Source organism: Podarcis filfolensis (assembly GCF_964270895.1).
Source record: "Podarcis filfolensis genome assembly, chromosome: 8".
Lineage (NCBI taxonomy): Eukaryota > Metazoa > Chordata > Lepidosauria > Squamata > Lacertidae > Podarcis > Podarcis filfolensis.
The window spans coordinates 61,799,682-61,815,459 of NC_139611.1; the positions used below are offsets into that span (position 1 = coordinate 61,799,682).

The 15,778-nt window shown below is 47.7% G+C and overlaps 1 protein-coding gene and 1 long non-coding RNA gene across 3 annotated transcripts in view; one reads left to right on the top strand and one right to left on the bottom strand.

Annotated features, from left to right (window-relative positions):
* TFAP2E (transcription factor AP-2 epsilon) overlaps nucleotides 1–5,185 on the bottom strand; it is a 72,380-nt gene extending 67,195 nt beyond the window's left edge. The window contains exon 1 of one of the 2 annotated variants that reach the window (XM_083625553.1): nucleotides 3,948–5,185. In XM_083625553.1, the coding sequence (XP_083481679.1) occupies nucleotides 3,948–3,995 (48 nt within the window). In that variant the 5' untranslated portion in view covers nucleotides 3,996–5,185. The remainder of the gene's footprint in view (nucleotides 1–3,947) is intronic. The other variant, XM_083625555.1, reaches the window with a different exon arrangement.
* LOC310767983 lies at nucleotides 76–13,267 on the top strand. The gene is made up of 2 exons (XR_014551138.1): nucleotides 76–1,255; nucleotides 13,073–13,267. It is a non-coding gene; the product is annotated as an uncharacterized lncRNA (long non-coding RNA).
* Nucleotides 13,268–15,778: the final 2,511 nt, after the last annotated feature.

Below are 15,778 nucleotides of genomic sequence, written 5' to 3' on the forward strand. Positions count from 1 at the left end.
TTCCCCACAGAGCACCCTTAAACTACATTTCCCAGGATAATTTTGAGATGTATGCTTTTAGTGTGCGATATGGTGAGTGCACAAAGGAGGTGATGGGAAGTCGTGGCCTTCTTTGTCGTTTTGCCCCAGCAGCCCCCGACATTCAGAGGTATACTGGTACTGTACATGCAGGTTCCATTGAGCTATCATAGCTGAACAGTCCTTGGAAGACTTCTGTATAAGTCAGGGCTTCTCAGGTTAAGTATCTGCAGACTACCCTGGGACTAAGCCTCGTTGAACATAGCAGGACTTGCTTCTTGCTAAGCACGCTGAAAAGTTGCCGCTGTTGACTCACCCGTTTCTTTCCACTAAACGAAGAAGCTGCAAACGTGACGATCTGAAACGCAAGTCTTTCCTCGGTGTTCCAGCCCTTTGGACTTTTCTTCCCCACCCCTTTTCTGAACTTTCCCCCAAGATCTACAATATCCTCTCTGTCTCTCTCTCTCTCTTTTTTTTTGCTTTCTTTCAAAAACGAAGTGAAGAGGACCCGGGATTTGTGGACAGTTGGAAGCAATCCGAAAAGACCTGGAGTCGACTCCACCCGCCTCCCTTTCAGCTGGAACAGAGAAAGAAGAACCGGGGCGTCTAGGAATGGATTTGCCAAAAACTCTAAAAAGTCATAATGGACACAATACCTGAAGGCAAGGACTGCCACCGTTTATTTGAAATTTCAAAGAGGAGAGCATAAGCAGGCCGTGTGTCGCCCGTTTGGAGTAGGAAGACTGGACAGATATTCGCTTTTTACTCAGGTCTGCGAAGACAAGCTGGGTTGGAAGGATCAGCTTATATTTGCGGATTTGTTTTCCGCCACCAGCGTGGACAGAGCAATGACTGGCTCGTCCTAAAGCCGGACAGGGAAAAGCAACTTTTCAAAAGGGAAAAAGGAAGTGGGGCGCGCAGTTCTCTTCATGTCCCTGCGAAGACTCGCTCGCTCCAAAACTTCTCTGGACAAGATTCATCCCAAGGAGACCGCTTTGAAATCTCAACCATTTCATGGTGGGAGAAGCGGTGGCTGGCGATACAGGTTTCCTTGGGAGTAAGCCTCCGGTTGAACCCATGCGAAGATTTGCTTCTGACTACGGAGGGAGAGCCCTGGCTCTGCTCAGGACAGCGCGATGAAGATTCTGCTGTCTAGGCGAGCGAGTTTTTGCACGTCGAAGGAACTGCAGCGGAGCGAAAGGGGGTCGCCTTGCAGCGCCTGCGCGCTTTCTTGGAAGTAAGTCCTGTGCAAAGGGAAGGAAACTTCCTCCTTGGTTGCTGTTATTTATTCATTTGCAAAGGTGCTTAATATATTTATTTGATAAGATTTATATACCGCTTATGGGGGGGGCAAGCGGTTTGCAAAAAAGCATCTGTGTGTGAGAGAGAGAGAGTGGGGGGGGGGAGGGAGAGGGAGAATGAATGAATATCCCTGTGGCCGCAGGCGCATAATCTAATATCGACTTCCTGGCAATCATGTACAGGATCGGGCTGAACCCGTGCTTCACTATGGATTGAATTGCGCTCACGCATACTCAGTGGAAATACCTATTTGTTTCTTTAAAAGGGGGGAGGCGGGAAAAAGAAACAGAAAAACACAGCAAGCGGCTCCCGCAGCAGGAACACAACACACACCCTCCCCGCTTCTTCCTCTGCCAGTGCCACTCCCGCCACTTAAAGTGGGCTTCATTCATTTGATGTGGCTTCTGAATCTCTTAGAGACCGTTTCAATAAATCACTGCGAAGCCTTAGGACATGGTCGCGTGGCATTTCTTACAGCTGGTTCCTTTTATTTGGGCGAGGGGGGGTGGGGGAGAGAAAGGGGCAGGTGCAGGGGAAGGGAGGGGGAGACAGGGGGAGAGCCTTCAAGGGGGGAGGGGAGAAGAAATAACAACCACCACCACCACAACAGGCTCCAGACAAATTTAGAAACACTCCTAGCTAAGGTGCAATGTTCAGCAAACTTGCTTAGAAAACGTGGAAGCCCCCAGGGATTTTCGCTGTCGTGCACGAGGCTAGGTTCAGGCACCAGGTCCCATGAATTTCGCCCGGAGAATTTTAAGCACGTGCCTGCAAACCAACGGGGTTCAAAGGCTGCAATTTTAGGCATACTTACCTGGGACTAGGACGCACTCAGCACAGGAGGGAATTGTTTCCAAGTAAGCAAAGATAGGCTCAGGATGGGGGAAAGGAAGCCGGACTTTGGCTGGATCGTGGCCAATAATGATAAGAAACGGCAATAAACAAACAAAACCATATTTGTTCCAGGAGCCGGTGCTGCCTTCGGAGCCTTAAGGAAGCTAAATGGAGAGGTACAACTTTAAATAAACACTAAACTAAAAATAATAAATAAAAATACAATGCATTCTTTCAGCATTTCGATCAGGGTTTTTCAGTATGGGGAATATTTTTCGATTTTTTATTTATTTTATGTGCCGTTTGGCTATTGCATTAAAGGTGATGACTGCCACGACAGAGAATCTATAGTCTTTTTATTATTATTAATGGTTCGCTCTGCGGGCAAATCAGGCCACTAATATCGACAAGAACAACGACACCCCTCAACCAGCGGGGGGAACGTTTTTTGCCTAGGAACTCATAATTCGGATTACCAGGGCGTGGGGTGGGCGCGTGGGAAACCGATCCGGAAGGTTGCTGACCGTCAGGAGGAAACGGATCCTGCCCTGATTGAAGTCGGTTGCTTTTAGGTGAAATATCGAAAAGGAAGAGGCTTAAGAGGTCTTAAAAGGACCGCCAGAGGCAAAGTAAAGTTCAGGGGTCCTCCTCCGGTTCGCTTTCAGCATCCCTGAGCTTGCTCCTAGTTGACGTGCAAGGGATTCCTCTAGAGTAAAAGGCACGATCCAGACAAGGCACTGGACTTCTGAGGGAGCTCCACTGATCTCACTGGGAGACGTGGGCTCTTCCCTAGATGCCTTCCATTGAGTTCCCTCCGTGGAGCTGGTGCCTAACTTGTGCTGGATCGAGGCCTTTAAAGGGACGCCGTTTTGCGTGCCATATAGCTGCAGCATTTCCATAGTTCAGCTCCAGCGTCCCACATACTTCCCGCGCACCATCTCACGATCTTAGCCCTGCAAATATTATGATGTCCATGTTACAGATGCGGGGCTGAAGCGGAGAGAGTTTGGCCCGGCACTCCTGGGCAACTTACAGCGCCACGCACACCAGCTGTCTTATTAGTTGAATGGAAATACTTTAATTAGGCAAATAAAAACAAAACACTGTTTTAGCAACTTACATTAATTGCGAATAAATACAATAAAATACAATTTTTTTTGGTAGCTCTATTCAATACCTCCCTCGATGCTTTGGGCTCACTTAAATTTAAGCGCCAGTGACTCTCGAGTAAATCCATGGCAGGTTGCCGGGCCTCCATCCTTCATCTTATGCCCACTTGCTTGTGAGAAAGTCCCCTTGAGCTCAGTGGACTTACTTCCGAGGAATCGTGTACAGGATCTGGAGCAGCAACCCGAGCCTGCGCATGTTTCCTCGGAAGTAAGTCCGTCTGACCTCAAGGGAATTTACTCCCGAGGGATCGTGCCTACGCGCTGGCACCCTTACGTGGAAATAACCCCCGCGAACACACGTGGAGCTGACTCCCAAGCAAAAACCCAGGGAGGACAACGAGCGTTAAATGAGAGTTCCGCTGCAAATAGAACGAAAACCGCCAGCCTTAACAGCCCAGATCGTCTGCTGCAGGTTTGCACGGATACAAAGCCGACTTGCGTGCAGCGGCGCTTTACTTCCGAGGAAGCACGCGCACCGGAGGCTTTGCGCCCCTTATTTTCCAGGAAGCCGCTCACCTCTCGCACCGGCCGCAGGCGAGCTTGCCTGGCGCGTCCAGCCAGCGTGGCTGCTGAGCTAGGCAAGGGGGGCTTTGCACCCAGCCAGGCTGCGTCCTGCTTGCTTACCTGCAGGTAGTAGCGCTCCTCTTTGATGTTGCCCGACTTCCAATGCATCCCTGCGGTGCAAAGGTGCGAAGCGCAAAGCGGTGGAGACGGGACACCCCCAAGCCCAGCTCTCCTCTGCCTCCTTCCTTCCGTCTTGCCACTCCTGTGAGATTCGGGCGAGCAGCCTCTCTCTCTCTCTCTCTCTCTCTCTCTCTCTCTCTCTCTCTCTCTCTCTCTCTCTCTCTCTCCGTGTGTGTCTGAGTGGCCAGGAAAGTTGCAGCTTGGAGGCGATTCGGAGCAGCCCCCCACGAAAGACGCTCAGAGTCCAAGAGGCTGCGCGGAACCCCGAGGGGGCGGCAGCTGCTCTGGCACCTCGGAGGCCTCTTCTTCTTAAGCCCTTCTTCCTGGGTGCTGCGGGGGGATATTGGCTCTTCCAGCCCAGCCAGCCGCCCCCCTCCCCAAATTCGGAGCAACACTTGCGAGAGAGATTTCTGGCTGCAAGGAGCAGAGAGACGGGTCCGCCTTCGTGGCGATCGTGCAATCCAGACTTCTCGATCTCCTTACACCACCCTTTCTCTTGGGCTGCTGCTGCTGCTGTGGAAGTTGAAAACAAACCCTAACAAAGCCAAGAGGAAGCCAAGAGGCCAGGAGTAGATGTCTGGGGGGGGGGGGCTTGGGGGGTTAGGTGCCTTCCAGGGGCCTTGTGCAAAAACGAGCAGAGCAATACATGCGAGTTCCCTAAGAGCATAAGAAGAGCTGCTGGATCAAGCCAATGGCCCGTCCAATCCAGCGTCCTGTTCTCACAGTGGCCTGTGGGAAACACGCAAGCAGGATTCGAACACAAGAGCCTCTCTCCCCTTCTGTGGTTTCCAGCAACTGGTATTCAGAACCATTGCTGTGGAGGTAGAGCAGAGTCACTATGCGTGGCTGGTAGCCATTGAAAGCCCCATGGGCGTAGCCAAGGGGGGCAGCTGTCCTTCCTAAATCAAGTAAATAAATAAAAATAACTAACTGAGGTTTTGTTCCTCCCCACCCACCGAACGTAAAGCCTCCTCCTCTCCTCCTTTCATGTTTGTATAGTAGGCTGGTTATGATCACACTCCAGGGGTAATTGCGCAAGAAGTATCACAGGCTCCAAGGACACATTGCAGCAAGGCACAACGCACAAGGAGGGTGCAAGGCAGGACTGGGGAGGGATGTAGTTCTGTAGCTGGAGTGGCCTCGGCAGAGTCCTGAGGGCTAGATGGAGAGGCTTGGCTCTCCGCTCCCTGCCTGTGGCTTCCCCATCTCTGCTATAGTGGTGGCTTAGAGAACAGCCCTCACTAGGGAAGCAGAGTTGACTCAGAATGGTCCAGAAGACACACCCACTAACTTCTTAGCCCTGCCTACACATTCCAGACATAGACTCATAAATGGTAGAGTTGGAAGGGACCACGCGAGGATCATCTAGTCCAACCCCCTGCAATGCAGGAATATTTTGCCCAGTGTTCCATCCTGAAAATGTAGGACTCAAACCCACGACCCTGTGATTAAGAGTCCCACGTTCTCAGGCTATGTGCACACCAGCACCAGTTCAACTTGCATTTTCAATTGACTGTAAACACCAGAGAGGGAGCAGAGACTGTCTTCATCTGATGCGCGCCACCAGGGCTGGCCCCCTCAAGTATTTTAGGGGGGGCTGAAGTGACCTCAGATCCTAGGAGTTGGCTCCTATACACACTACAGTTGTACCTCGGGTTACAGATGCTTCAGGTTACAGACTCTGCTAAGCCAGAAATAGTACCACAGGTTAAGAACTTTGCTTCAGGATGAGAACAGAAATTGCGCGCCGGCAGCGGGAGGCCCCATTAGCTAAAGTAAAGAACAGTTTCAGGTTAAGAATGGACCTCCAGAACGAATTAAGTTCTTAACCAGGGGTACCACTGTACTGTACTTGCTTTGTTTGCCTGCACCAAACTTCTGTTAAGTGAAGCTGTTATCTGCGCATGTGCAACAGCTGCCACAAATGTACACACCTCATCTTAACCGTGACAGAAGCTGGTCTGAGGGGCGGTATATGATCCATCAGTAGCAATCATCAAGAAAGTGCAGGAATAATTAGGGATGGTAACTAGCAATCAATCAAACAGAGCACTGGCAGTGGAATAAATGGTAAATGTGTGCAAAGTCTCAGCGGCAGGTACTTTGAGTATGCTCAGAAGCACTCTTGTCTCTTCCAGAGATGTAGGCAATGCTAGTCTGTTGCAGCACTGTTCTGACACTCTAATAACTGCGCCACACCGTTTTTCTCTCTCTCTATGACCTAAATTAGATAAGGTGGGTTGCTAAACTTCAATATCATTGATTGGAAGAAGCTCGGAGTGGGGCTAGATCAAGCATTTGCTCCCCCTTATGACCAGCTAAATGCTGGCTGTTACAGTGCCCAGGCAGCTCAATGGACCAGACTAGGAATAGCAATTAAAATTAATGAAATTAAAAGACGCCTGCTCCTTGGGAGAAAGGCGATTGCAAACTTAGACAGTATGTTAAAAAGCAGAGACATTACCTTGCCAACAAAGGTCCATATAGTGATCGACGAAGAATTGATGCTTTTGAATTATGGTGCTGGAGGAGACTCTTGAGAGTCCCATGGACAGCAAAAAGATCAAACGTATCCATTCTTCAGGAAATCAGCCCTGAGTGCTCACTGGAAGGACAGATCGTGAAGCTGAGGCTCCAATACTTTGGCCACCTCATGAGAAGAGAAGACTCCCTGGAAAAGACCCTGATGTTGAGAAAGATTGAGGGCACAAGGAGAAGGGGACGACAGAGGACAAGATGGTTGGGCAGTGTTCTTGAAGCTACAAACATGAGTCTGACCAAACTGCGGGAGGCAGTGGAAGACAGGAGTGCCTGGCGTGCTCTGGTCCATGGGGTCACGAAGAGTCGGACACAACTAAACGACTAAACAACAACAAGGAATAGCAAATGCAGGCAGCTACTAGGATTGTAGCGTCTTCACCCCGATCGTTCTGCCCAGACACTGAGGTCCAGCGCCGAGGGCCTTCTGGCGGTTCCCTCACTGTGAGAAACAAAGCTACAGGGAACCAGGCAGAGGGACTTCTCGGTAGTGGCACCTGCCCTGTGGAAAGCCCTCCCATCATATGTCAAAGAGATAAACAACTACCTGACATTTAGAAGACATCTGAAGGCAGCTCTGTTTAGGGAAGCTTTTAATGTGTGACATTTTAATGTATTTTTAATCTTTGTTGGAAGCCGCCCAGAGTGGCTGGGGAAACTCAGCCAGATGAGCGGGGTACAAATAAATTATTATTATTATTATTATTATTATTATTATTATTATTATTATTATTATTATATGCTGCCCACCCCCAAGTTATATTGGCACAATAATATAAATATAATACTAGTAATAATAAGTATTTGTTAGATTCCCAGCTCCATCACAATGTTTGCATGCCATCTTTACCAGGTGTTTCCCATTGGTCATCATTATCACCACTTCCCTTTCCTCCCACCTTTTCATCTTGCTTTTGTGTTTCGGTGGTAGTGGTACAATGTTTGGTGGTACAGTAAGGCCTCTGTGGGATACAGACTCCAATGGAAGTGGAAAAATTCCCTGCACTTGTGGATGAAAACTGTGTTATTGGAGGAGATTAAGCAAACAGCAAACCATTCTCCATCCTAATTTTCAGACCAAAAAGCTCTGGCGTGCTAAAGTGTTTGGGGAGCAACGGGAAGATGATGGAAGCCTATTAAGAAAAGTACCACCAAGAGGATTTTCTAAGGATTTTCAAGAGGAGTCCACTTTAGGATTTGCATGGCTCTTATAAGATTACTGCTACAAGTCTACATGTACTCTGATTGGGATTTAAAAAATAATAATCTGCAACAAGAAAAACTGAATTCTGCAACCTTATGCAAATTAGATAAATCTGTATAATCACAGTTCACATTATTTATTCTGTTTCTGCTCATTACAGGAAGGGAGAAGGAACTACGGAGGCCACTTGTTGACCACCGGAAAATTAATCAACTCTGTGGTTTTTGAGATTTAGCCAAGCATTGTCCATATACTCTCAAGCATATTATTGCAACCATGAGAGCTAGATGGTTTTAAAAAGAAAAGAGCAAAAGCAGAGATTCTCAGGAATTTCATACTGAATATGGAACCTGGTTGTTTCTGTGCTTGTGTGGAATGGGAACATACACACAGCCTAGCCAAAAGCATCCTTCCACTGAAATTCTGCTAAGTGCAGCTTTCAATAGATGGCTATGTTTTGTTTTTCGTATTGTTTTGGAAAGTGCAGATTTGATACATTCCACTTAAAATGTGAATATAATTTTTCCCTAATGGTGGGAGTTGGAGTCGTGCAGCACCAGAACCCACCAAGTTTTGTGGACTTCTCTTTACACTACAGCAGATGTGGGGAGAATCTTTGGCCCTCCAGTTGTTGCTGGACTCCAACTCCCATCAGCCAGCGCAGCCGGTGGCCAAGGATGATGGGAGTTGTAGTCTAAGTCTAATAGCATCTGGAGGACCAAAGGTTCTCCAGCTCTGGTTTGTAGCAACAGTATGTCAAACTAGAGAGCTGATCAGAAATACTGATGCTTCTGAGGAATAATTGCAAATGGTCTGAAACACCAGGAGTCGGGAGCCTTCCTAAAACAGTGCCTCTTGCTACACAACCAAGGTCCATTAATAATTACTCAGGTGTGGTCAAGAGATCAGCCCTCTCTTTCTGGGCCTCTCTGGCTTCTGTTTTTGGGCAGGAGCTGCTGTTATACTAGCCTGTCCACTTCATTCCAGAAATCTGCCTGCTTGAAAAATGGGAGGGGGGGGTCATTTGTGTGTGAAGAGGGTTGGGAGCGGGGAAACACTTTAGCTTAAACTGTAATACACTATGATGTGTGATAGACATTAACAAACAGAATCCCACATTAAATTTAATTTCATTCCACTCTTCCTGCCCGGAGCGATTGTTCCCTTCATTTTCATTTTTCCTCTGAATTCCCACAACTCAGGCCTCTTTGAATTCCAGGTTTAATTAACAATGCTCATTAAATGAATTTTTATTCCTTTCTTTTAATATTACTCTGCCACCTGTCTTTAGACATTGAGGGCTGACTGTTTATTCTAATTTATTTCTATTAAATATGGCATTAAAAGGAGCAATGAAAGCAGGGCGGGGGAGAGGCAGGGAACGGGGGGGGGGGGGGGGAGGTAGAAGTGAAACCAGAGGAGCTATTCCTCCCTCCCTCCCCGGTTCCTGCTCTGTCTCTAACAAAGACAACCCAAAATGAATTTCAAGGACACAGTGCCTGAAAGTTCTGTGGGATTGCATTTGTTTTCCACCAGATCTCTTTCATTTGCTAAAATTGGATCAGACATGCTATATTTTGTAGGGATTTTCCACCTAATTCTTAAAGCCCATTGCTCATCTAGTAGTCTGTGTATGATTCCAATTCTCTTTTTACAGGGAAAGAGTCAGAACAATGCAGGGGGGGCAACTCCAGTGGCGTAGCGTGGGGGGTGCAGGGGGGGCCGGCCGCACCGGGCGCAACATCTGGGGTTAGGGCAAATCCACGGGTTAGGGGGCGCAAATCCACAGGTTAGGGGGCGCAAATTACTTGCCTTGCCCCGGGTGCTGACAACCCACGCTACGCCACTGGGCAACTCTGTGGGGAAAGAAAGGCTGTGGAGATGTAGCGATGTGGTTTGTTTTGTTTCCAAAGGCAGAGGTGGACCATGAGAAGGAACAAAAGCTAATACTATTCTCTGCTCATCCTGATTTGTCACAACTGCCCCCACTTGCAATGGATCTTCCATATACAGGGGGAGGATATTGCTGAACTGGGATGAACAACAGGAGGAAGTCGTCGTCATCATCATCATCATCATCATCATCATTTATTATTTATACCCCACCCATCTGGCTGGGTTTCCTCAGCCACTCTGGGCGGCTTCCAATAAAATATAAAAAATACCAAAAAAAATCAAACATAAAAAACTTCCCTAAACAGGGCTGCCTTCGGATGTCTTCTAAAAGTCAGATAGTTGTTTATTTCCTTGACATCTGGTGGGAGGGCGTTCCACAGGGTGGGTGCCACTACCGAGGAGGCCCTCTGCCTGGTTCCCTGTAACTTTGCTTCTCGCAGTGAGGGAACTGCCAGAAGGCCCTCGGTGCTGGACTTCAGTGTCTGGACTGAACGATGGGGGTGGAGATGTTCAACTTCATGTCCTACTTGTAAGTTGACAGAGACTGCTTGCTGACAGAAACTCAGTATTGGACTAGAAGGATCTTTGGTCTGCACCACTAAAACAATTGTTGTGTTTCATCTGAATGCAGTATTACAAAACATACTAGGAGGTTAGCAAGTTGCAGCAGTGGAAAAGATGAGAAGCAGGATGATTCCATTAGTTCAACTAGTAGACTAGCTCCTCCTCTCCCAAACCCATTTCTATTTCAGTCGTTCATTCATACATAGAGTAACTCTCATGTAATTTAAAGGATTGGTGCCTGAGTTTGCCTCCCCCCCCTCCACCTCCTTTCCTTTTGTGTCATTTCCTTCAGGCTGTAAGCCTGCCGACAGGAAACTGTCTTGTTTGAATTACAGTGGTACCTCGGGTTAAGTACTTAATTCGTTCCAGAGGTCTGTTCTTAACCTGAAACTGTTCTTAACCTGAAGCACCACTTTAGCGCTTCCAGAGCACGATTTCTGTTCTCATCCTGAAGCAAAGTTCTTAACCTGAGGTACTATTTCTGGGTTAGCGGAGTCTGTAACCTGAAGTGTCTGTAACCTAAAGCGTATGTAACCCGAGGTACCACTGTAATTGCATGAAAGCCATGCTTGGAGCCTTTTGCCCTAAGGCGTAAGAGTAAATACAGTGGTACCTCGGGTTAAGTACTTAATTCGTTCCGGAGGTCTGTTCTTAACCTGAAACTGTTCTTAACCTGAAGCACCACTTTAGCTAATGGGGCCTCCTGCTGCTGCCGCACCGCCGGAGCATGATTTCTGTTCTCATCCTGAAGCAAAGTTCTTAACCTGAGGTAATATTTCTGGGTTAGCGGAGTCTGTAACCTGAAGCGTATGTAACCTGAAGCGTATGTAACCTGAGGTACCACTGTATGCTCTTAACAAACATTATTGGGGATGGCCCAGTCACCTATTTCTAATAGGAGACAGGATTGGGTATTTGTTGTGTATGCAAATATAGCACATCTTCCAAATGCCCAACACTGAGCAAATCCTTCCCATGTAGTCTGTGCAGAGGTGGAGCTAGCTGCTGCGGCACCTGGAGCAGCACACATGCTGCGCACCCGGGGGCGGGGCTAGCCGCTTGTGGGGGCGGGGCTAGCATCCCAGGGGGGCAGATCTCAACCCCCTCGATGACACCAGGGGCAGACCGCACCCACTGCACCCCCTTCCTCCGCCAGTGAGTCTGTGACAACCCCCAGTGCACCTGCCATAGCAAGTGTGTCCATGGCAGTCTTGTGTTAACAGGGGTTAATGCTTTGCCACCTCAGCCATGATGTCCCCCCCACACCTTCCTGGCTGTGTTCATAAATGTAGCTGGGTGGCTGGGAAGGCTTGTGCAGTTTCCCATGTGAAAACCAGTTTTTGTGATGGCATGTGTCCATGTAAACATATAAGCTGCTTTACAGAGAATCAGACAACTGCCTCAGGTGGACCATTGCTTTGAATCATAGAGTTGGAAAGGAGGAGCCCAAGTCCAACTGCCTGCAATGCAGGAATCTTTCACCCAGCGTGGGGCTCAAACCAACAACCTTGAGATTAAGAGCATCAGGCTCCACCAACTGAGCTATAAGAAGCTTCAGGCAGAAGTTCTCCACAGCCTGTCCGGAATGGAATTGGAGGTACTGATTCTGGTGAAACGTGTGAGCTTTCTATAACATTATTATTATTATTATTATTATTATTATTATTATTATTATTATTATTATTATTAATTGCCAGCAGTGCCCTTCAGCTCTCTATATTGGACAAACAGGCCAAATCCCATGCCGAAGGATAAATGGACATAAATCTGACATCAGGAATCACAAGACAGAGAAGCCAGCAGGAGAACACTTCAATCTCCCAGGACATTCAATACAGGATCTCAAAGCGGCTGTCTTATTACAAAAGAATTTCAGAAATAGACTTGAAAGAGAAGTTGATGAATTACAACTTATTACTAAACTGAAAACTATGGAGAGGCTTGGTCTGAATAGAGATATTGGATTCTTGTCTCATTACACATGCTAAAGCTATTTTTGGTCATCTGCATACTATCCCTTGCTTTTTCCTGTAGGACTAATTGCAGTCGTTAACAGTCGTCTGCAGGTTTACCATACCCATTGAGTCAATCACCCATCTCCTACTACCCTTCTGGGAGGAAAACCCACCCCACCCTCCGATATATAAGGGTCTAGTGACTTCTGTTTCGGTGTATCTGAAGAAGCTAAGGTGCTACTGGACAATTTTTTTATGTAATTCAATTTATTATTAGTAGTTGTATCTACTTTATCCATAGATCCTGGCGTGAATATATGAGCAGTCAGGTTGCCCATCTACATCATGTACAGCTGGGTAAGAAAAATCTCAGGAGTGACTCTAGGGACTCAAGCAGAACTTGAGAGGAAAAATTCCTGTTTCCTCAGGGAGGGCAAGCCCTTTTTTAACATAAGAGTGACCCCTAGTGGCTTACCCTAAGAAGTATTCTGTGTTTTCTTTCTCTATTTACTGCCCATCAGCACAATGCATCAACTATTCAGACTAAAGCTTTCCCCCCTCTCTCCCCCCACCCCTTACCTGGGACTAAGCACCACAGAATTCAACAAGACTTACTTCCAAGTAGGGGATATGGGGGAAATTCAATTCAGTTCACAGTTAAAGGCAAACGTATCAAATTTGCACTTTCCAAAATTTCCTTCGAAACTGGCACTTTGCTTGAGTGGAGAGCTGTGTTTCCAAATTTTGCAATGTGTGCAAAAATGCATACATTGGGGTAATAAATTATAATAAGTTATATTAGCAGGCATGGCTTGCAAAAATGTGTGCATTTGTCAAAATACAAAAATGTGCTTATTAGGAGAAATGCACACAAATTGTAAAAAATGTTTTTTTCCTTCTTAATGCAGATTGCTGCAGAAATGTGGAAAAATGAATTTAAGACTGGAGAAATGAGAGAACCACAGACTGACAGATTCATCTATCCCTGCTTCTGAGCAGACCTGGTTCGGATCTCACTGTTAAGTTTCCTTAACCTACTTGCTCTCACTCTGCTCTTCCCATTCCTCCTCATTATTGAAGTACTGTCTTACTCATGTGAAAATTGTTGTTGTTGTTTAGTCGTGTCCGACTCTTCGTGACCCCATGGACCAGAGCACACCAGGCACTCCTGTCTTCCACTGCCTCCCGCAGCTTGGTCAAACTCATGTTCATAGCTTCAAGAACACTGTCCAACCATCTCGTCCTCTGTCGTCCCCTTCTCCTTGTGCCCTCAGTCTTTCCCAACATCAGGGTCTTTTCCAGGGAGTCTTCTCTTCTCATGAGGTGGCCAAAGTATTGGAGCCTCAGCTTCACGATCTGTCCTTCCAGTGAGCACTCAAGGCTGATACTTCATGTGAAATACTCATCTCTGATAACAGCACTAGGGTGACTTGCCCAAGAGAACAAGAAAATAAGATGCGGAGGAATTATACTGTCAATGAGAAATGCCTTTAGTCCCAGAAATGTCTATAGCCACAAAGTTGACTGACATTGTGGCGGTGAGATGTCCTATGGACACATAAAGATAAAGGGACCCCTGACCATTTGGTCCATTCATGACCAACTCTGGGGTTGCGGCGCTCATCTCGCTTTATTGGCCAAGGGAGCTGGCGTACAGCTTTCGGGTCATGTGGCCAGCATGACTAAGCCGCTTCTGGCGAACCAGAGCAGCGCACAGAAATGCCGTTTACCTTCCTCTATGGACACATAGTGGGGGGCAACAGAAGACAGTCTGAGACAGCAAAAATGTAAAGCAGGGATGGGGAACTTGTGCGCCCATTGGACTTCCCCAGGCTTCCCACCCCTGTTCTGGACGGTAAAGGGTTACCAAGTAGTGGAATGACTCCATCACCCGAGCTTGCCATAGTTGTCCTTTAAAGGATGGCCAAGGCTTCCTGTAGGGCTGGGAATTTGCCTGGGCAATAGCAGCCTTTGTCGCTTCTTGAATGGTTTTCCAGTTCTGCCCCCAGGGCGATACACCGCCTTACACATTACACTGATTCAGAGGTTGTTCCTTCCCATAAATGAAATTACACTGCACACCTAGAAAAGGCAGCCTAAAAAGGTTATTATAGGCATGACTGTGTGCAGCACTGTTCTCATGAGCAGGAAGTGATATGAGAACAGGTATGTAGTAAAGATACACTTTGAGCTGGTTATTCATGTAGAATCTTCATTACGAACAAAATAAAAGCTACTTTATAAAGCCATTCCGCTGATCCGCCCAGCTTCATCGTCTATTCTGAGAGGCAGAAGCTCTCCTAGATCTCAGGCGAAGGTGATCCCATCCTTTAAAGCCAGATCTCAAACCTGGGATTCTCCGAATTCAAAGCAGGTGCTTAATCCCTGAGCTATGGCCCTTCTCCAGGCAAAGATCATGGAACAAGGATGCTCTTTGCCAGGTTGTACCAGTGCAGCACCTGGCACTGTGATGCTGCATCCACCAGCTTGAGGAAGAGCTTAAAGGCAGAGAAGTCAACTGAACCATTTGTTGGAATCCATCTGTCTCAAGAGACAACAGAGTGCGCCTCCAGGGGTAGTCAAACCGCTGTCCTAGCAGCACTGAAGTGACCAAGCCTCGGAAGTGTGTATGGAGGTCCTGGGCTGCCCAGATAACAAGACCACCACCCCTCAGCCTCACTGATGTGGTCTAAAGCAGCCTTTCTCAACCTGTGGGTCCCCAGATGTTGTTAGACTACAACTCCCATCACCCCTAAAAAAAACAGAGCTCAGGGATGATGGGAGTTGTAGTCCAACAACATCTGGGGACCCACAAGTTGAGAACCACAGGAAGGAAAGCAGAGCAATACACTTGGCACCAGCTTGGCTGAAGCAACTGCTGGGAGGTGGCGAACAAGGTGCCACCCAACCATCTTAGGGAACCGACTCTGGATTTGTGTAGGGTTTACTCCTTAGCCTTTTCTTCTCCTGGAGATCTCCCACAAGGCAGCAGAGGTTTAGGAACTATCTTCCCAGGCTGAGTCTAATCTGCCCCTTAGTTCCCTCTACAGCACATGAAGAAACCGCCTGCTTGACCGTTGACTCACTTGACTCACTATTGGTCTTGTCCACTCTATCTGCTGGTGTCTGTCTTTGTTTGCAGGGGAAGTCCCTAACTCACTATGGGTTTGAGACCCATTGGCTACCCTTACCTGCTTTAGCCGACCAGTCAAATCCGTTCCCAGGCTGTGGATGCTGTCACATTTGACACCTGTTAGGAGCCACAGGTGAGAGCCGAGAGCACGGTGAGGACCAAAGGTGGCCAAACTACCCCTGGAGCATGACGTGTCCCCCACCAGAGGTACTACCCCTCCCCTAACATCCCATGAACCCGTCAGCTGAACCACAACTCCAACATCACAATGCCTACCCAGGGCTCTGAACACACTGCATCCCCATAGGTGCTTCCTGGTACTGAGGCGGAATATTTTAACTGAGAAATAAAGGACCTTGCTTGAACTTCCCTCAATTGGGGGGGGGGGCAGAAAAGAGGCAGCACGGTGCTTCCTGCACTCACAAGTACACACAGGTCTGTGATTAGGAGCAAGAGCAGTGCTATTTAAAAGGTTTTATAG